Here is a 15,848-nt window from a genome sequence, read left to right on the forward strand (position 1 = left end):
TCTGCAACTACGTGTAATAATAAAGGAAACATTTTAACAGACCTTACAAACATTTCCGCCAGCTATTCAGTTAGAAAAACCTTAAGAGGGAGTTCTGTAGAATCAACAGAAAAAGACAGTGAGTCGGGGACCATGCATTCTAGCCAGCATTCAAACACTCAGAGACCCTAAAATAAATCTGACCCCCCCCCCCAACTTGCCAACACTGGGAACCAGCATTCAACAATCTCCTCAAAGAAAAGAACTGCAAAAAACAGATTAGAACCATGAGGGACATTGTTAGTTGTTGTTGCTGTGCTAGTGAATCACACAGCAAAATCAGGTCACGTTGCCCATGAGAGGAAGGCTACGGACAGGCTTTTCATACTGAGCCTGTTGTGGTCAATAATTAACCATAGCAAAAAGCTATACAGTCAACATTTTCTATACAGTCAACTTTATTTGTCTGCTCTCATTTCTCAGGAATCAACTTGTTTCTGTAAATGAAGTTACAAGACCAGAATAGTTAATCAAGAACAGAAAGTAGAATTTTTCAGAAAACACAGGCGCTAACTTTACAAGCAATTTAAGACTTAAAGGCTAAAGTCTGACAAAATAATTTACCATGTTATGCTCTGCATGTGAAGGGACATGTCCATAAGTTTTAATGAAGTTTCCATCTTTCACAAGCTGAATTCTAGCCTACAGTACCTCACAAATGCTTTCCACCATACTGTAGAAAAAATATATTCTGTTTTTGGAGACAGGGTTGTTTGTGCATGGACATTAACAAGTACAAAAAATTCAGCAGATAATTTTATAATATTTTCTCTTAACTACAACAGAAAGTGCAACACTAAAAAGGCATCTCCTGCCTACTTAAAATTTCTTATACCTTTACAAAGCTAACTCTGAATGTACACATTACATCCTAGAACACACAAGAAAGTTTGAAAGTGTCCTGGCAGAAGTATGGAAAGCATGCTTACAGCTTTTGTAAGCAAAAAGACACATAGCAAACACCAGTGAAAAGTGATTATGCCTGGAAACAAACATGAATTCATGTCTGAATCTTCACTACTAGCTGAAAACAAAATCCCATGACATTTGTTGATTCTGCAACTTTATTTGCATTTAGAGACTGGCTTCTAAGCTTCTCATCTGAAGAACCACCACAATCAATCAGGAGTTGCTATCTCTGTTAAAATTAGTCTATCGGATCCAATGGAGACATTTAAATTGCAGATTGATCCAGATTGACTTTTGTAGGAAGAGGTCCTGCTTCTTCATGTTCCTCAGTCTTGCATCTAACCACAACAAGTGCAGAGGGTGGGTATCTGCTCAGTTTTTGCTCATTCATGTATTCCAAATCTCCATAGATGCTCAGCTTCTGAAATATTTAAACAAGGAACTTTAAGACAAAGACTCTCCATACTGAGAATAAAAGGAATTTCATTATGCAACTGCATTCCAGGTTCTGATGGTTGCAGCTCTGCCACACAAGCTAACCCAGGCTTCTATAACATCTGAAATTCATGGCTGGAACTAGACTTGCATCCAAAAGAAGTATATTAAATCTGCCAGAAAAATAGCAGATACAGCGCTTATGTAACAGTTCCTTTGATTTGCAAATACTGTGAGCCAGGACTCTCCAAGCACTAGGAAAGTGGCCCCCTGATCAGACTCTGCACTCACCAACACTACTCTGTCATGTTCTCACTGTTGATCCTCCTGGATTCAACCCACACTGGGTTTCACCTATACCACCCAACACTCGGAATAGCTTTATTCCTAGAGAAATCAGAATCAGTCTGCACTGGTTAAGACTAATCCGAAAGTTGTCAAGAGGAGAGCGCTACAAACCAGAAGACATCCTGTCTGGGCTGCCTGAGTAAGGCTCAGTGCTCCTACGGGCCTCAGGAATGAGCAAGAACTGCTCAACTACAAAATCATACTTTACATAAACAAAATTGTTTTGCTAACCACATCCTCAAAAATAAAACCCCCTCTTTCCAGATGAACTTCCCACAAATGTTTCTTAGTCCCTGGATAGCTGTAGCATTAAAGCAATATAAAGAATAAATGCAGAATATTGTAAGTTATAAAATGCAGTACCTCAGATGGAACATACTGCTCCACAGCTGTAGCTACAGTTGCACAACAAATCCAGAGCAGCACCAACACTGACAGGACAAGCGTAGTGGTTAAAATCCAACTGGAATTTCTGAAATGAGAAGGATGTTGTTACATTTCATATACTGAATACAGGACAACAGACCTCTAGAAAGCTTGGTTCAATTCTGACTGCCTTTCCTGCCCATTCATTAGTCTCTTGCTCTTCCAGCTACACAGCCCACTGCAGACTCCTGGGTACTCTAATGCCTGTTTAGGATCACAAAAGAGTTGCCGGATTCTGTTATTGGGCCCTAAGCATCCTCCTGTTTACAGAATTAAAACCATTCTTTTGTGTGCATTTGGGGTGCAACTCAGTGATCCTTCATGTGTAAACTTTTAAAGTAACCAGAATAAAGGAAAGAAGGATCAACATGCTGATCTTCAGCAAAGCTCTAATAAATACATACTATGTATTTTCAGCCTGGAAATGAGACATATCAGTGGGCTTTGTATCAAACAATCCCAAAACAAAATACAAAAGAAGTGCTTTGCCCTGAAACACATCCAGAGCTAATGAACAGGCAAAACACAGTATTGATTAAACAGTTCACAGAACATACTCAAAAAACAGTGCAGGAAATTATCAATATGTTGTTCACTTGAAATGGAAAGGAAAAATCAAAGTTGGCAGAACACTGTGCAAAAAACACGGGGCCAACACAGTGAAGTAACACTAACGGTGAGAGACAGAATTGTAACTGCTGTGCATCCTGACCCTACAGACTTGTAGCACCTTGAGACCTTGCAAGAGTGCTCCACACACACACAGGGCAAAGGCCATTATCCTCCAAGGGGTACAGACACCCAGAACATACGTACATGGAAAGACACTTGAAAAAGCTGTCGTTTGCTCGCTCTTCAAAGAGCCCTCGGAATGCCTGTGAGCCCCCGGGACGTCCGTCTGCTGAGGGACAACAGCACAAACACCGGTCAGGAGAGCAAGGAAAGGGAAGACCCAAAGCCCACACAGTTTGTCTGTACAAAGCCTAAAAAGAAGCTCTTAAAACAGCCCCAGCCTGCAGGTTTCCATTTCCAGCAGAGCTTGGTTTCTAGCACAGACTACGCCAAGTGTACATAGTGCACTCTACACAGTAAATAATTACATTGCAGCTTTCTAAAAATTTGCTTTCATATGCCACCTGTAACTTTATTTTTTTCTTTGCGTAACAGGGATCATTTGCATTTACTCTTGTAAAGCACAAAGAACAACTTACAGGCTGTTTTACTCAGTGACAAGGATCCTCTTGTATCTCCAGTTTCCTGATCAAGCTGTGGAACATACTGTACTTCTGGCTTTGACTAAAACAAATAAGGAGTTAGGAGAGAATGCTAGAAAGCTTCCACTGATCTCGATAATTCATATTTTCAGAACTAATACAGAAATTAACCCAAAGACATGCTCCATTCTCCTAACTTTGAATTATTTTCCCCATTAAACTGGCCCTAAAGGCAGTGAAATAATACCAGCAAAAACTGAGCACTTCTGATAGTTCTCTACAGCCTTTCCTGTGACTGGAAGTAGCAGACCTAAAGTTAGCAGTCTGGGACATCTTAATCTCAGTGAAAAAGGCAAGCACCTGGAATATGACAATTTTGCCATCATCTGCTTGAAGGTAGAAGGTCCATGAGGATGTTATGAAGCTCTGAGCTGAATCCATCATATCACTCCAGAATGATCTCACCAGTGTCAGAGGAAAGAGGAGATGAATTCTTGGCATCAGGGACATTAACTGCAAGCACAACATTAACATGTTTTCCATTTGTTTTTTTGTAAAAAGGACAGAAGTCATATTCTTGCTCACCCCTCACCCCAAGCGTACATTTCAGTCCTTAGGTTTGTTTTCCATTTGAAGAAATTTAAAAAAAGAGAAGACACATATCGAACAGAAACAAGTAGGTGGTATTTGAAAAACATGTCACCTACTTACTTGCTCTTGCCTTAACTCAGCAAATGGCAACTGGTTCTGGCATCCAAGATGGCAAGCATATTGTTCATCAGATTGGGAGTATGCTTCAGTACAGGCTGCAAGGGAAAAGTTCCCCAAATGAGATGATAAATTCTGCATTTTAGTTAAGAAAACATTCTCAGTATAAGTTGGATCAGAAACAAAGCAGCAGTTAAAAGACTGACAATCCCATTTGTAGGGAAAGATATGGCAATTGCTCCCAGGGTAGCATTTGCTCTGAGGTCTAATGACAGAATCAGAGCTTCAACAGATAAGGCAGTTGAAATCTGACTGTAATCAGAGCAACTGATCAGCAACATTACCCTGGCCGAGCTCAGGGATGCAAGTTTTCATTGATCCTCCCACTGCCCCTACAGCTTTTCCTCTACATATCACATAAACCATCAAATTTTACCTCAGAGAACAGAGATGGAATCCTAATAAACCCAGGGGGACCATCAGTCCATTAAACCCCTTTGAGGTAACAGCAGAAGTCATGGTATCACAGGAAAATCAAAGAAGCATCCCCTGTTAGCACAGAAACTGCACTGAAAGCACTATAGAATAATTTCTCACGAAAAATGAAGCCAGCTCTTTGTTATACAGATAGCTTCTATTCATTGTTGACTAGAGATCATAAATACCAATAAATCTACTTTGGTGAGAATAATTTAGATTGCTCTGCCCATGGAGAAATCAGGGAGAGCTCTCCCACAAAACTCTAAAGCTTAGGTGGACAATGTTGCAGTAGTACCTGAACTAAAAAATCAAACCCAGTAGAAACAGAGGACAGTAGCTCTCCCAGTTTTCCAGAGGAACAAATGGACCATCAGCAAGACTAAGAAGCTGGCACGAAGCATGGCACCAGCAGTTAAAACACTCGGGAGTTCAGCTCATGGCACCTGAGCAGCAATTCCACGCTGCAACTGCCACCAAGGCAGTGTTTGTAGGAGGCATCAGGAGACAGAACTGAGCAGATCAGCCAAGATGTATCTGCCAAGCACAGCATACTCAGTCAGGGCACCCACCAGCAGGTTATAGAACATAAGCCAGAAAAACAACAGCCCCATTAAGGAGAGTTAAACCAGAAATAAGCAACTGTTCCATTACTCTACATGTGCTCTATTGGTACACTACCCTGTTTCATGGCACTCTTTCGTGTGTGGTTTGACAACTAGACTGACATGCTGGATCACAGCTACACACAGTGTGTGACAGATTAGAGCATTAGCCCATTTCTGGAGTAGTTAATGGAGTTTTGCGGCACATCACTATCTCTGCAAGTCAGGCTTTCTGCTTCCCTACCTGCCATCAGCTCCCTGAGCTGGCCATGAGCTCTCTTGTTCCTATGAGCTACTGAGAGGATAAAAGCCTCCCCTGAGTGCTGGCCTGGTGCGTAATTGTATTGGCAATAAAGATGGAGAGCTCCCACCTTTCCTGCTCCGAATAAAACTGTGACTCAGTTGCCTCAATATTATTGGAAGAAAGTTCTAGACAATTCCAAACCCACTATTAATTGACCCATAATACACACCATACCCAGAAGTGTTTAAAAGACATGGTTTAGTGGGTGTCTTGGCAGTCCTGGGGGAACAGTTGGACTCAATCTTAAAGGTCTTTTCCAACTTAAATGATTTTACATTTTTTCATCTTCACTGTGAAACTTTTGCTCTAAAACAGATAACCCTGAGAGAATTAGTTCCCCAGTATTTAAAAGTCTATTCCAAACAAAACATGTACCTCATCCCCAAAGGTTTACCTGTAAGGAAAGCTCAGGATGTAAGCCTAAATCATGATTTACAAGGCACAAGATCTGTGTTCTCACTCCATCTGAACAATTCACTTCTATATGCAAGTTTGTCAGGAATGGTAAATGGGACTGATTGTCACATTAAAGGAAAACTATTTGACTGGATGCTTTTCCCCCTCATTTTGTGTTTTGTGTGCCAAACTGCTTATAGTAAAATGAAGTATTTCTAATTTATTTACACAGACTGATGACGCTTAAGAAATTCAACAACACTAAGGATCAGTCAAGGAGAAATGAACAGAGAACAGAGATTCCTGCTCGTCCCTCCTTTATTGGATGTCGAAGGAGTTCTGAGGCCTTACCAGAGTCACACTCCTGTTTGGTCCGATTCAAATCGGCGCCATCGTCCACAAACTGGCAAATGGAGAACAGTCTGCAGCCCCTCTGGCAGGCGTACAGCTCCTCTTCCTGGGGAGGCACAACACAAGGCTTGCATCCCTCCAGTCCAGAACAAACCGTCAGAAAACAAACATTTCTAGTTGTTGTTTGGTTGGGGTTTTTTTTGTCCTCCTCCTCTCCACCACATCTACGACCCAGCTAAGCATGACCTGAAGTAAACCCAAGCCACAGCCCTGTAACACCAACATCCCTATGGATTCATTCCAAACAGAGCTCTCCATTCTGTGGTGGGCAAACCTGGAACAGCGAACTGTGTTTTGTAACTCCAATCCTACAGCTCACAAAACGAACTTTGTACAAAGTGCTGTGTTTAAAACTAAGAGAAAGGAAAGTGCTCTTAGAAAGGAAAAGATTTACTCGTGTTTAACCCTACACAGAGTAGAAGATCTCTGGTATCACTTAAAAATAGTAGAACCCAGAAGGAAAGGACAAAAAAAATCCCTGATTTTGACAGTGATTACAATATATCTACCAGCCTCTAATCAGAATCACTACAGAACTGTCAAAATAAGAGATTATCTTCTGATGTACTACACCAGTACCCTGGTTAACTGTTTGCTGACAAACCAGCTCCAGAAACATACATTTTTTTATAACGAACTGAAGGGAAAAAGTGCTTTCTCACTGCAACTATTAAAATTAGGCAAATATAGAAACCCTACACCTGGTATTTCTTCTGTCCACAATGCCAAGGGCATGGATGTGCACAGATAGGGCTCTCTCTCCACGCTGCAGAACTAAAGGCTCTGTCGCTGTCCTACCTCTGACCACACCCTGTCACTGACCCGTGAATCAGACCAACAAAACCATCACCCACTCGAATGACTGCACAGGTGCCAAACAAGACTCTGAATTAATTCAACAACCACCAAACACACCACACCTCATGTACAACCTGCTGTAAATGACCTGGCCACTGCTGAGAGCACAAGTTCACACACTTCAAAAGGCACAAGAGCAGAAGACTGTGAATATAAATTAAAACTCAACTCTAAAACTGACAAGGGGGGGTGATGGTGTTGCAAAAAGCATGTTTTGTAATTTAATATCCAGAGAAATCAGCTTTAGCAGACAGGTTTCCATGGCAATCTCAATGAAGTTTGTCTTACTTTCCAACGACAACTAAAACAGTTTCCTTCAATTCCACCAATTAGTTTTGTGACAAACAGAACAAATACTAAATGTAAAGGAAAAGGTGAACGTATTAGTCAACAGCTCCAACAACACACAACAAAATTCAAATTCAAAAAGTAACAAAATTCAAAAGTACAACAAAAACCAAAGAAAAATCAGCCTTCCTTGAACTTGAAAGAGTCCTGTGAGGGAAGTAAAGCAATGCACCAAAGCAATGGAAATATAGAGGATAATATTTAGCCCTAATTTCTCAGGTTTAGTTCTTTCTCCTCAAGTAGCAAACCAAAACATGCCATAAGTACACATGTAAATTTACTCATATTCCAAACAATTCCCTGTTATCTCTTTCCGTGGGGATACCAATATCAGCTGCAAAATCAAACTGAATTCCACAGGAATTTAGCCCTGTTACTGGCACTGCTCTACTTCCTTGACACAGAGTAAGAGTTCCACCTGCTACACAGCCATAGCTGATAATTACATTTATTGCCAACAGAGAACCAGGAAGGATGAGATTTTCAGTCCTGGATTTTCCAGATTCAAGCCCGCAGTTGAAAGCTGTACAAAGTCTGAACCAACCGCAAACCCTACAGTATGAAATTAAATTCCCATCGGACACTACTCCAGTATTTTCTCATGAGATGAAAAAAATTCCATGAAGGCTCTGATGAGCCACTTGTTTGTGTCACCATTTCTGCTTCATCCTTCACCACCCACTGCCCCACTGGCACCCTGACTCAGGATCTCAGCCCTGCCACCAACACAGCTCTGTTTTAGAGCCCAAAATATGCAGCAGCCCAACCCAAATTACAGCTGCCTCTTTAGGAACAGGGAGGAAAAAAAAGTAGCAACCACTCTTCCTCCCTAAACCCACAAAAGCACCCGGGACTGACAAAACCGTGCTTTGAACACAGCGTTTCACTGGTAAGATGCAGCCTAACCATCTACAGGGAAGGATCTGTTAGGGAAGAGACGGAGCTGCAGGAGGAGAGGCAAAAAGAAGGGTCGGGGGGAGGCGGCGGGGCCGGGAAGGGCCCGCCCGTACCTTGGGGTAGGTGTGCAGGGGGTAGGTCAGCTGGCAGGCGCGGTGACACGACGCCGTGTTGCCCAGCACGGAGTCGAAGGCCTCGGAGGAGGAGGCGGCGGGGAGCGGCCCCGCGGCGGCGGCTCCCGCCGGGAGCGCCAGGAACAGCGGCAGGAACATCGGGAGCAGGACGGGGAGGCCGCCCCGCCGCGCCGCCATCTTCGCCCCTCCGCTTCAGCACCGGCCGCCCACCGCCCCTCGCGAGATATGACCCTCGCTGTCGCGCGGGGCGTTCTGGGAGGTGTAGTCCGCGCCGCGGGGCACCCCCGGCCATCCCATAGGGCGTCACCGCAGGAGAGAACTACCGGATGAAAATGGCGGGGGAGCCGTACTAACTCCCGCGCGGAGCTTGCTGGGAGGTGTAGTCCACGCTGAGGGGCACCCCCGGCCATCCCATAGGGCCTCGCACCCGGCGGGAACTACCGTGCGGAAATGGCGGGGCGGAGGCGGGTTCCGCGGGGTGTGGGGGTGCGGGCAGGGCAGCATGGAGAGGTTCCTGGTGCGCAGCGCCCGCGGCCCGCGCAGCCCCCGCCCGGCCGCGGCCGCGCCCCGCAGCTGCCGGCAGGTCACCCTCGAGTCCCTCAAGGCAGGTCACCCGCGGGGGGAGCGCGGGGGGGCGGCGGGAGGAGCCGTGTGCGGGCGCCGGCGGTGCCAGCTCTGCACCGAAGTCTCGGCAGCGGTGAGGTGGGATCCTCACAGGGAATAGGGAAGTGGAGCTATGCAGGTGCAGAGGGCTCTGCTGCTGCCTAAGATCCCTAACATCCAAAATATGGGACTCGCGCTGTTTGCAGTCCGTTCTGTCAAGGTCTGTGGTAAAAGCAGTGAAAACCACTGTGGATGTCCAGTGTCTTTGGGTCTGCACTCGTGTTCCCTAATGCTTTGTTTCTCACCTTGCTGCCTTTGTTTTAAATTTAAAGCAAATCTGAGCAGGATTCAGATTCTGCCAGCCTACTAAAGATAATTACCTGCCTCCCTCTTAATCCATTTTTCCTATTTAGAGACATTTACACAATGGATTCCTTGAATTCAAAACATTTCTTTGCTAGCAGACGTTTTCTGTTACACGGCCAGAGTTTGGCAGATCAAGGTGAAGGCTCTCACTTTGCTTTCTGGTTACTTCAGTCTTGATTTGCAGAAGGTTTCTAATCCCAAGCAAGTACCCATGCTCCCAGGCCATCGTGTATTCTGTGCTCTGGTCCATGCCACGATCAATAATTCGTGTGTTGATAACAGCCCCATCAGCTGAGATCACTGTCCTTGTTTATCATAAGAATATTTAGCTTTCCTAATGGCTGTTCTCTTTCCCAGAGAGTTGTGGTTGTGGAGGACATAAAACGATGGAAGTCTATACTTGAGCTTCCTGGGCAACCAAAAGAGAACCTCATGGAGGCTTTGGAGGAGCTGAAGAAGAAAATACCTTCCAAGGAAGTGTTACTTTCCACTAAAATAGGTATATCTTGTCTATCTAGACTGTGAATATTATGTTGTCTTGTGTCTGCTTGGCTTGTCAGTACAAAAGAGCCTAGTTTGGAGGCTTTTTAAGAAATTAGCATCACTGCCAATGAAATATTGATATCTAGCTTGCAGTTTTCAGAGCTGGTACTGAAAAGGTCAGCTGTCCTCTAATTCCTCCCAGGCAATACTGCATCACCCCTTTTTGTGGTCAGATTTTTGTAGAGCTCTTCTTGATCCCTGTGTGGTTTATTCCTTCTCCTGCTGTCTGTCAGAGTGCTCTCTTGTCATCCAAGACGAGGTTCATCTGTTTAATTTGGCTGAATCTGCTGGACGTGTGAGAAACTCTCCTCAGATCACCCGGAACTGCTTCCTGCATCCTCGCCCTGAGGAATGCCCAGCAGATGGGCAGCTCCCGTTAGAGCCGTTAGGGCAGCCGGATCTCTAATCACAGAGCCCTAGAAAAGGAAAAGCGATTTGCCCCTCTCCCCGTCTTCTGAACTGTGGTTTCATTTGCCGTGTTCGGCTTATTCAGGCTTTTCCCGAGGTTTTTGCCAGCGCCTGCCTGCAGTCGGCTGGGCTGGAAGAGCCATCGAAGCCTAACAGTGACATCTCCTGGCCAAGAGCGCTTCTGGTCAGGGAAAAACACCCCTCTGAAAGCAGGAAGCTCCCTTTTGTCTTCTCGCAGAGAAAAGCCTCTTCTGCACTGGCCCTGTCGATGGGAAAGATTCTGCTTGGAGACTCCGTGGTGTTAAAATGCTACAGCTATATCAGCAACATCAGCTTCCTTAAGGGGGTGTCCAGGTGAAAACCAGCATTTTTTGTAGGCCAAGCTTACAAGCTTTCACCAGATCCAGGATCTGTGTTAAAAAAATCAGTGTCGCTTTGTGTTACATAAGTGTCGCTCCACACCTTGGTGACTTGGGAAGGGAATTTTCACAATTCCTTGCTAATTTCTCAGGCAAAAATCACAGCAGAAGCCAAAGAGCGAGAACTCCATGCTTAATGCCTAATAAATTTATATCTGTGTTTGTGTCAATGGTCTGGTTGTTTTGCTGACACTGCCTGGGTTAAAAATGTGTGGCTGCTTTAGCACTGGTACGATTTGGCCAGTGTCCATTGTATTTTGCCCAGCTGCCAATCCCAAGGGAGCTGTTCCTGTTTTCCAGGTCACACAGTGAACAAGATGCGCAAACACTCCGATCCTGACGTGTCCAGCCTTGCCAAGGATGTTTACACAGAGTGGAGAACCTTCATCAGGGACCACTCCAACAGGCCCTCAATCGAGGTCAGGAGCGATCCCAAGTCCGAGGCTTTCAGGAAGAACGCACGGAAGCTGCTCTGTGAAGCCCTGGATTTGGAGGTAACCTCCAGAGCCATTTGCCTTTAGCTCAAGGAATTACTTCTTGTAGGAACAAGTTAAACCTTTCCCAGCCACAGCTACTGCCGAGCTGGTCCTGCCTGCAGAGTGGGGACAAGACCAGGTGACCTGTTCCTATTTTCAGTGATTCACAGCACATCCCTGTTTATGAGCAGCTTTGTTTTCAAGGCAGATGATTTTATTTTGGTTGTTAACCAAGTCAACGTGCCAATTGTAAGCAAGGTGTATTTGCTCTCATTTACATAACCAGTCAGCAGATCAGTTGTGCATCTACTGCAGTTGAGCGGTACAAGAGAAGGAAGTTAATAGAACATGAAGTTTTTCCTACTACTCAACAGCTGTGAAAGCAACAGTGGGCCCTTTTGGGTGTTTTCTAATTAAACATTTGCAAATTTAAATCTACTGCAAAAACAGAGAGACAAGGTTGACAGTATATAAAGTGATAAATACCAGATCCCTCAGGTATCTTTAAGTAAATGAACAGAGCTTTGCTGTAAGGTTTAATGACTAGTTTGCTTGGTCTATGAAATGCCATAATAATTATCCTTTTTAACTTATTCATTAGTTATCCTTTAAATGGCAAGTCAAGTGATAAGCACTCAAGAGTTTCAAAGCTATGTGTTTTCTAGCTGTGAGAACAACCTCTCCAACTTCCAGTCCATCTGGATTGGGGCAGCACAGAAGGATGGTTTGCTGCAGGAGTGCCTCAGAAAGGTGGGAGCTCCCTTTTGCTGGGTCAAACCTAGTACTTAGAAATCACACCTATGCATGGTGATGAGACTGGAAGTAAAGTCTAAATCTGTGGAACATAAAGACTATGGTACCAGTCTAAAATGAGTAGAATTGGGTAAAGCAGAGCTGCCCCTGGATAGGACTCACCTGAAAGCACAGCAAGGAAGAATAACCTGCAGCTACCACCTCATGTGCAAGCAGAGCTCACAGCAGGAGCTGAACGGCTGATAAAGGCAGAGGAGCCTCAGAGACCCAGCAAATGGGGAGCAGGGATACCTGAGAGGCTGACAAAAAGGAGAAGGGATGGTGGGGGCTGAGTGAATCCAAGGGACTTCTTAGTGATGGGTAGCAAAACCAGCATGGGCAAAGGACTCGGAGGAATACCATCTGGCTCACTGGAATCTCCTGCATGCAAAGCATGGGAGATTCCCCCTCACAAAAGGGAAGTGAAATTAAAACCATTTCTTTATGGGTGGGGGATTTTTTTTTTTCCTAAACTGTGCTAAATTACAGGTTTTGGCACATGTTGAAGCAATAACTACATAATTAACATTTAGCAAATCCCTTTCTGTGTTCTTAATTACACCTCCTTCTACACACAGAGAGCCCACATTTCCCTTTATAGCACAAGGCAGAGTTGCCAAGCGTTTGGCACGTCTTAGAGTTGCTGTTGGAATTAAGTTTAAAATAGTATCCAAGGTACTTTCTATCAGCAAGACCAAAAGTGAGCTTTAGGGAGACACTACAGCATAGCCTATAATTGCAGTTGAGCTTGATACCCAAAGCTTGTCACAGATTAGTTTCCTGTTGTGATGGCAAAGTACTGCCACCCAGCTGGAGGTGGGGATGTGTTCCTTGCTACTGACCACGTTGCCTTGTTCCTTAATTGCTGGGGTGGAATTAAATTGCTCTTCATGTTACACTTGTGATGGGAAGTAGATTTCCTTGAATCTAAGCTGATTAATGAAGAAACACCGAAAAGCACCAAAGTCCAATTTCAATCAGTTGGTCTCCTTATTAAATGTAAAGATCTAATTTTATACTTTGCTGTTTTCAGATTGATCACCCACTGGCTGAAAATATTGAGCGAGAAGCTTTTCATCTCTCTTCCCGCCTCATTAACGCGCCGTATCGCAGGACAGTGCGAGCTCTTGTCTTCTCATTAAAGCACAAACCTGAGATCCGAGCTGAAGTCAAGGCTGGCACACTCACTGTCCCTGCCTTTGTACAGAACCATAAAAAGTGATCCCGAGTCAGAACTTCCTGTGCCTACATCTCCGTGGAACAGGGAGCCCTTTCTGTGGTGAGGGGAGCGCAGGAGTGCTGACAGTGGGACTTGACTCTCCAGCACCGCTCCATGAACAGGGCTGCTGGAGGGAAAAACTAATGATGGAAGTGGTGCTGTAAATCTGACTGGGTAGAAATCCATGTGGGCTTGTTGCAGGAAAAGTTTCTTCTGTTCTGCTGTATATTTTCCATCCTTGCTGATTCACCTGTTTCTCCTTTCTGCCTGTTTGTCACAGCTCAGTTTAGCTGCATCCCTGATGTGGATCTTCAGGTGGAATCAGCTGAATAACATACAGGAGCAGCTCTGTGCTATGTTAGTAGGAAATACTGGGAATTCAGGGTAATTGGTCCACGGGAGGAGATTCCTAGTGGATAACTGCAAATTCTAGTTAGTCCTAAATCATCCATGTCTGCCGCAGCTGGGCCCTGCCTGTGGCAAGAGCTGTTTTGCCAAGCCAGGTGATTTCCCTTTGCAACATTCCAGAGTTGGATGCAAAATGGGTTTCAGTAACTTGCTCTCTATTATACCATCAGCTCAGTCATCCTGCAATTTGGGGCATTTTCTGAAGCTCTGGAATGAAAATCAAAATACCCCAGAGTATAGGTGCTATCTAATGCCTCTGCTGTTCAATGAGCAGCTCACTCAGCCTTCCATACCTCACTCATGGTTTTAAATGTGGTGCTTGTTCTTACTGTAACATGAAAAAACTTGTAATGAATTTTCTAAATAAAATTGGGATATAAGAAAATTATTCCTTTTAAAGGCTTTTTTTTTCCCCTCCAAAAGGAACATGGTTCAGAAGGATAATGTGAACAGATCTAAGCAGCTATTGTTTAAATTCCTTCTAGTTATTAAAAACTTGCCTCATACTCAGTCTGATTACTGTAGTGCCACAAGTCATCTTGTTCTCCATAATCCATTACTAAGGCTGTGACAGGCATCGTGTTTATATCTTCACCCTAAAACGTGACTGTCATTACCTGGATCTGCTAATTACTTTTTTCCTCTGCAGACACTGGAAGAAACACCCAAAACTCACCTGAGGTGTTGAACTCCATAAATTTAATTAGGTAATTGCAGGTTCTCTTAAAAATATCTAAACCCTGTTTTGTTTGCCTGGGCCCGTGCAAGACCATTTCTTCCTGTACACATTGCAAAGGTGTCCTCAAACAGCTGGCTTTTCTGAAAACTAACATTTCATTTATAGAAAACTGATGTTAGGTGTGTCGGACACAGAAGCTGGCAGATGCAGCGTGGATAATATGTCAGCGAAGACCTAACACTTGTTGACCAGGCTGTAGCAAGAGATGTGAAACCCCTCAATTTACTTCTTACAAATAATTAGCTCCATTTCCCACTTAAATAGCTTCAAACTGCACAGCTGTAATTGAATTCATGTATCCTAGCCTGTCACAGAACAGGTTCAGGATCAATGAATGACCTGGCTTTTGCATCAGACCTGCAACGCCAAGGCCTGCAGTATTTATTTATGTTCAGCTTCCTGTTCCTGATGCTGGGCTGTGTTTTCTCTAGTTAGGTAATGTGCGAGAAGCAAAAGTCCTGAAAATTAGGAACTCCTGGTCTAATGAAAGTCAGCCCAGAGAATCTTCCCCCACAGGTCAGATACGGTCTGACCGTGCCAAGTATTTTTCATTTAGGAATTAACTTTAGGGATGCAGAGTTACTGTACATGAGCAGAAAACTCTCCTATAAATTTCCTCTATTTCATGGCTAATGTTTTTGCCCAACTTGTTTTCAAAGGGACCTGGTTGTATATGGCTCTGGGTCCAGCTCTTCTATCTTGATGTTAAAGCTGGCAGTAACATTTGGGCTGAGGATTCACGGACTCAGCTTTGCATAAAACTGACTGTCTGGAAGAACTGGAAAAGGGTCCAGAAGATTGGACTCAAGACTCACAGGACAGGAGGAATGCAGAGAACTAGGGACCACTTTATGGACAAAACCAAAGGAAGGTGGAGAAAGAAGACAAAAACAGAGATGGAAAAGCAATAGGCCAAAACGGGCTTCATTTTCCCAAAGGGTGATGCTGAATGTGACAACAGGATACTTGATATCTGGCAGTAATTAAGTTTTTAATTAGGCTATAAAAAACAGATTCCCCCTTGGAGCAACCTCACCTGCAGAACTGAGTTTATTTATGCCTTGGGTTACCTGCTAAATAGGTTTGCTGGGGAAACCCTTCTAGATTAAAAGGGAGGATGAAAGGGCTGAGTGGAGGCTCCCTTGTGCTTAGTTTCTTTGGCACAGCCAGTTCCCTTTTTACACAGGAAACATTAAATGAGGGAGGCACCCAATCTGGAGAAAAGTTGTACTTTTTCCCTTTTTTCCCCCTGATTAAGCCTAGCCTAAGATTTCTTTCAGCAAAAGGGTACTTAAAGCTGACAGACCTCTAGAGACCTGCTGTACCTGGCAAAGAGAGGAAGGAAGCACCTTCAGTAGGTATCTTC

General features: G+C 44.2%; 2 protein-coding genes across 3 annotated transcripts; one reads left to right on the plus strand and one right to left on the minus strand.

Moving 5' to 3' along the window:
- Positions 1-419: 419 nt before the first annotated feature.
- Positions 420-8,713, minus strand: TMEM59 (transmembrane protein 59). Its single transcript, XM_050307579.1, has 8 exons — positions 8,489-8,713; positions 6,213-6,318; positions 4,083-4,177; positions 3,732-3,884; positions 3,369-3,453; positions 2,974-3,058; positions 2,095-2,203; positions 420-1,369 (listed from the first exon to the last, which is right to left on the minus strand). The coding sequence occupies exons 1-8, from the start codon at positions 8,684-8,686 to the stop codon at positions 1,214-1,216; spliced, it is 987 nt and encodes a 328-aa protein (XP_050163536.1). The 5' UTR covers positions 8,687-8,713; the 3' UTR covers positions 420-1,213.
- A 284-nt stretch (positions 8,714-8,997) lies between these two features.
- Positions 8,998-14,128, plus strand: TCEANC2 (transcription elongation factor A N-terminal and central domain containing 2). Of its 2 annotated transcripts, none has more exons than XM_050307310.1 (4): positions 8,998-9,117; positions 9,840-9,977; positions 11,149-11,342; positions 13,150-14,128. In XM_050307310.1, the coding sequence occupies exons 1-4, from the start codon at positions 9,012-9,014 to the stop codon at positions 13,336-13,338; spliced, it is 627 nt and encodes a 208-aa protein (XP_050163267.1). In that variant the 5' UTR covers positions 8,998-9,011; the 3' UTR covers positions 13,339-14,128. The 2 variants fall into 2 exon arrangements, with proteins under 2 accessions (XP_050163267.1, XP_050163268.1); XM_050307311.1 differs by lacking the exon at positions 8,998-9,117 and adding an exon at positions 9,288-9,332 and having other exon boundaries at positions 9,836-9,977.
- The last annotated feature ends 1,720 nt before the right edge of the window (positions 14,129-15,848 follow it).

This window comes from Myiozetetes cayanensis, unplaced genomic scaffold (assembly GCF_022539395.1).
Source record: "Myiozetetes cayanensis isolate MyiCay16 unplaced genomic scaffold, myiCay2020 scf12, whole genome shotgun sequence".
Classification (NCBI taxonomy): Eukaryota; Metazoa; Chordata; class Aves; order Passeriformes; family Tyrannidae; genus Myiozetetes; species Myiozetetes cayanensis.

What these genes read in the sequence shown, in the direction of transcription:
- TMEM59 (XM_050307579.1), bottom strand. Translation starts at nt 8,686, where the DNA reads ATGGCGGCGCGGCGGGGCGGCCTCCCCGTCCTGCTCCCGATGTTCCTG. An exon ending in CAAACAGGAGTGTGACTCTG is followed by an intron (nt 4,178 to 6,212) that starts GTAAGGCCTCAG and finishes TTTCCCTTGCAG; the next exon opens with CCTGTACTGAAGCATACTCC. An exon ending in GCAAAATTGTCATATTCCAG is followed by an intron (nt 3,454 to 3,731) that starts GTGCTTGCCTTT and finishes TATTTGTTTTAG; the next exon opens with TCAAAGCCAGAAGTACAGTA.
- TCEANC2 (XM_050307310.1), top strand. Translation starts at nt 9,012, where the DNA reads ATGGAGAGGTTCCTGGTGCGCAGCGCCCGCGGCCCGCGCAGCCCCCGC. An exon ending in CCTCGAGTCCCTCAAGGCAG is followed by an intron (nt 9,118 to 9,839) that starts GTCACCCGCGGG and finishes TTTCCCAGAGAG; the next exon opens with TTGTGGTTGTGGAGGACATA. An exon ending in GTTACTTTCCACTAAAATAG is followed by an intron (nt 9,978 to 11,148) that starts GTATATCTTGTC and finishes CCTGTTTTCCAG; the next exon opens with GTCACACAGTGAACAAGATG.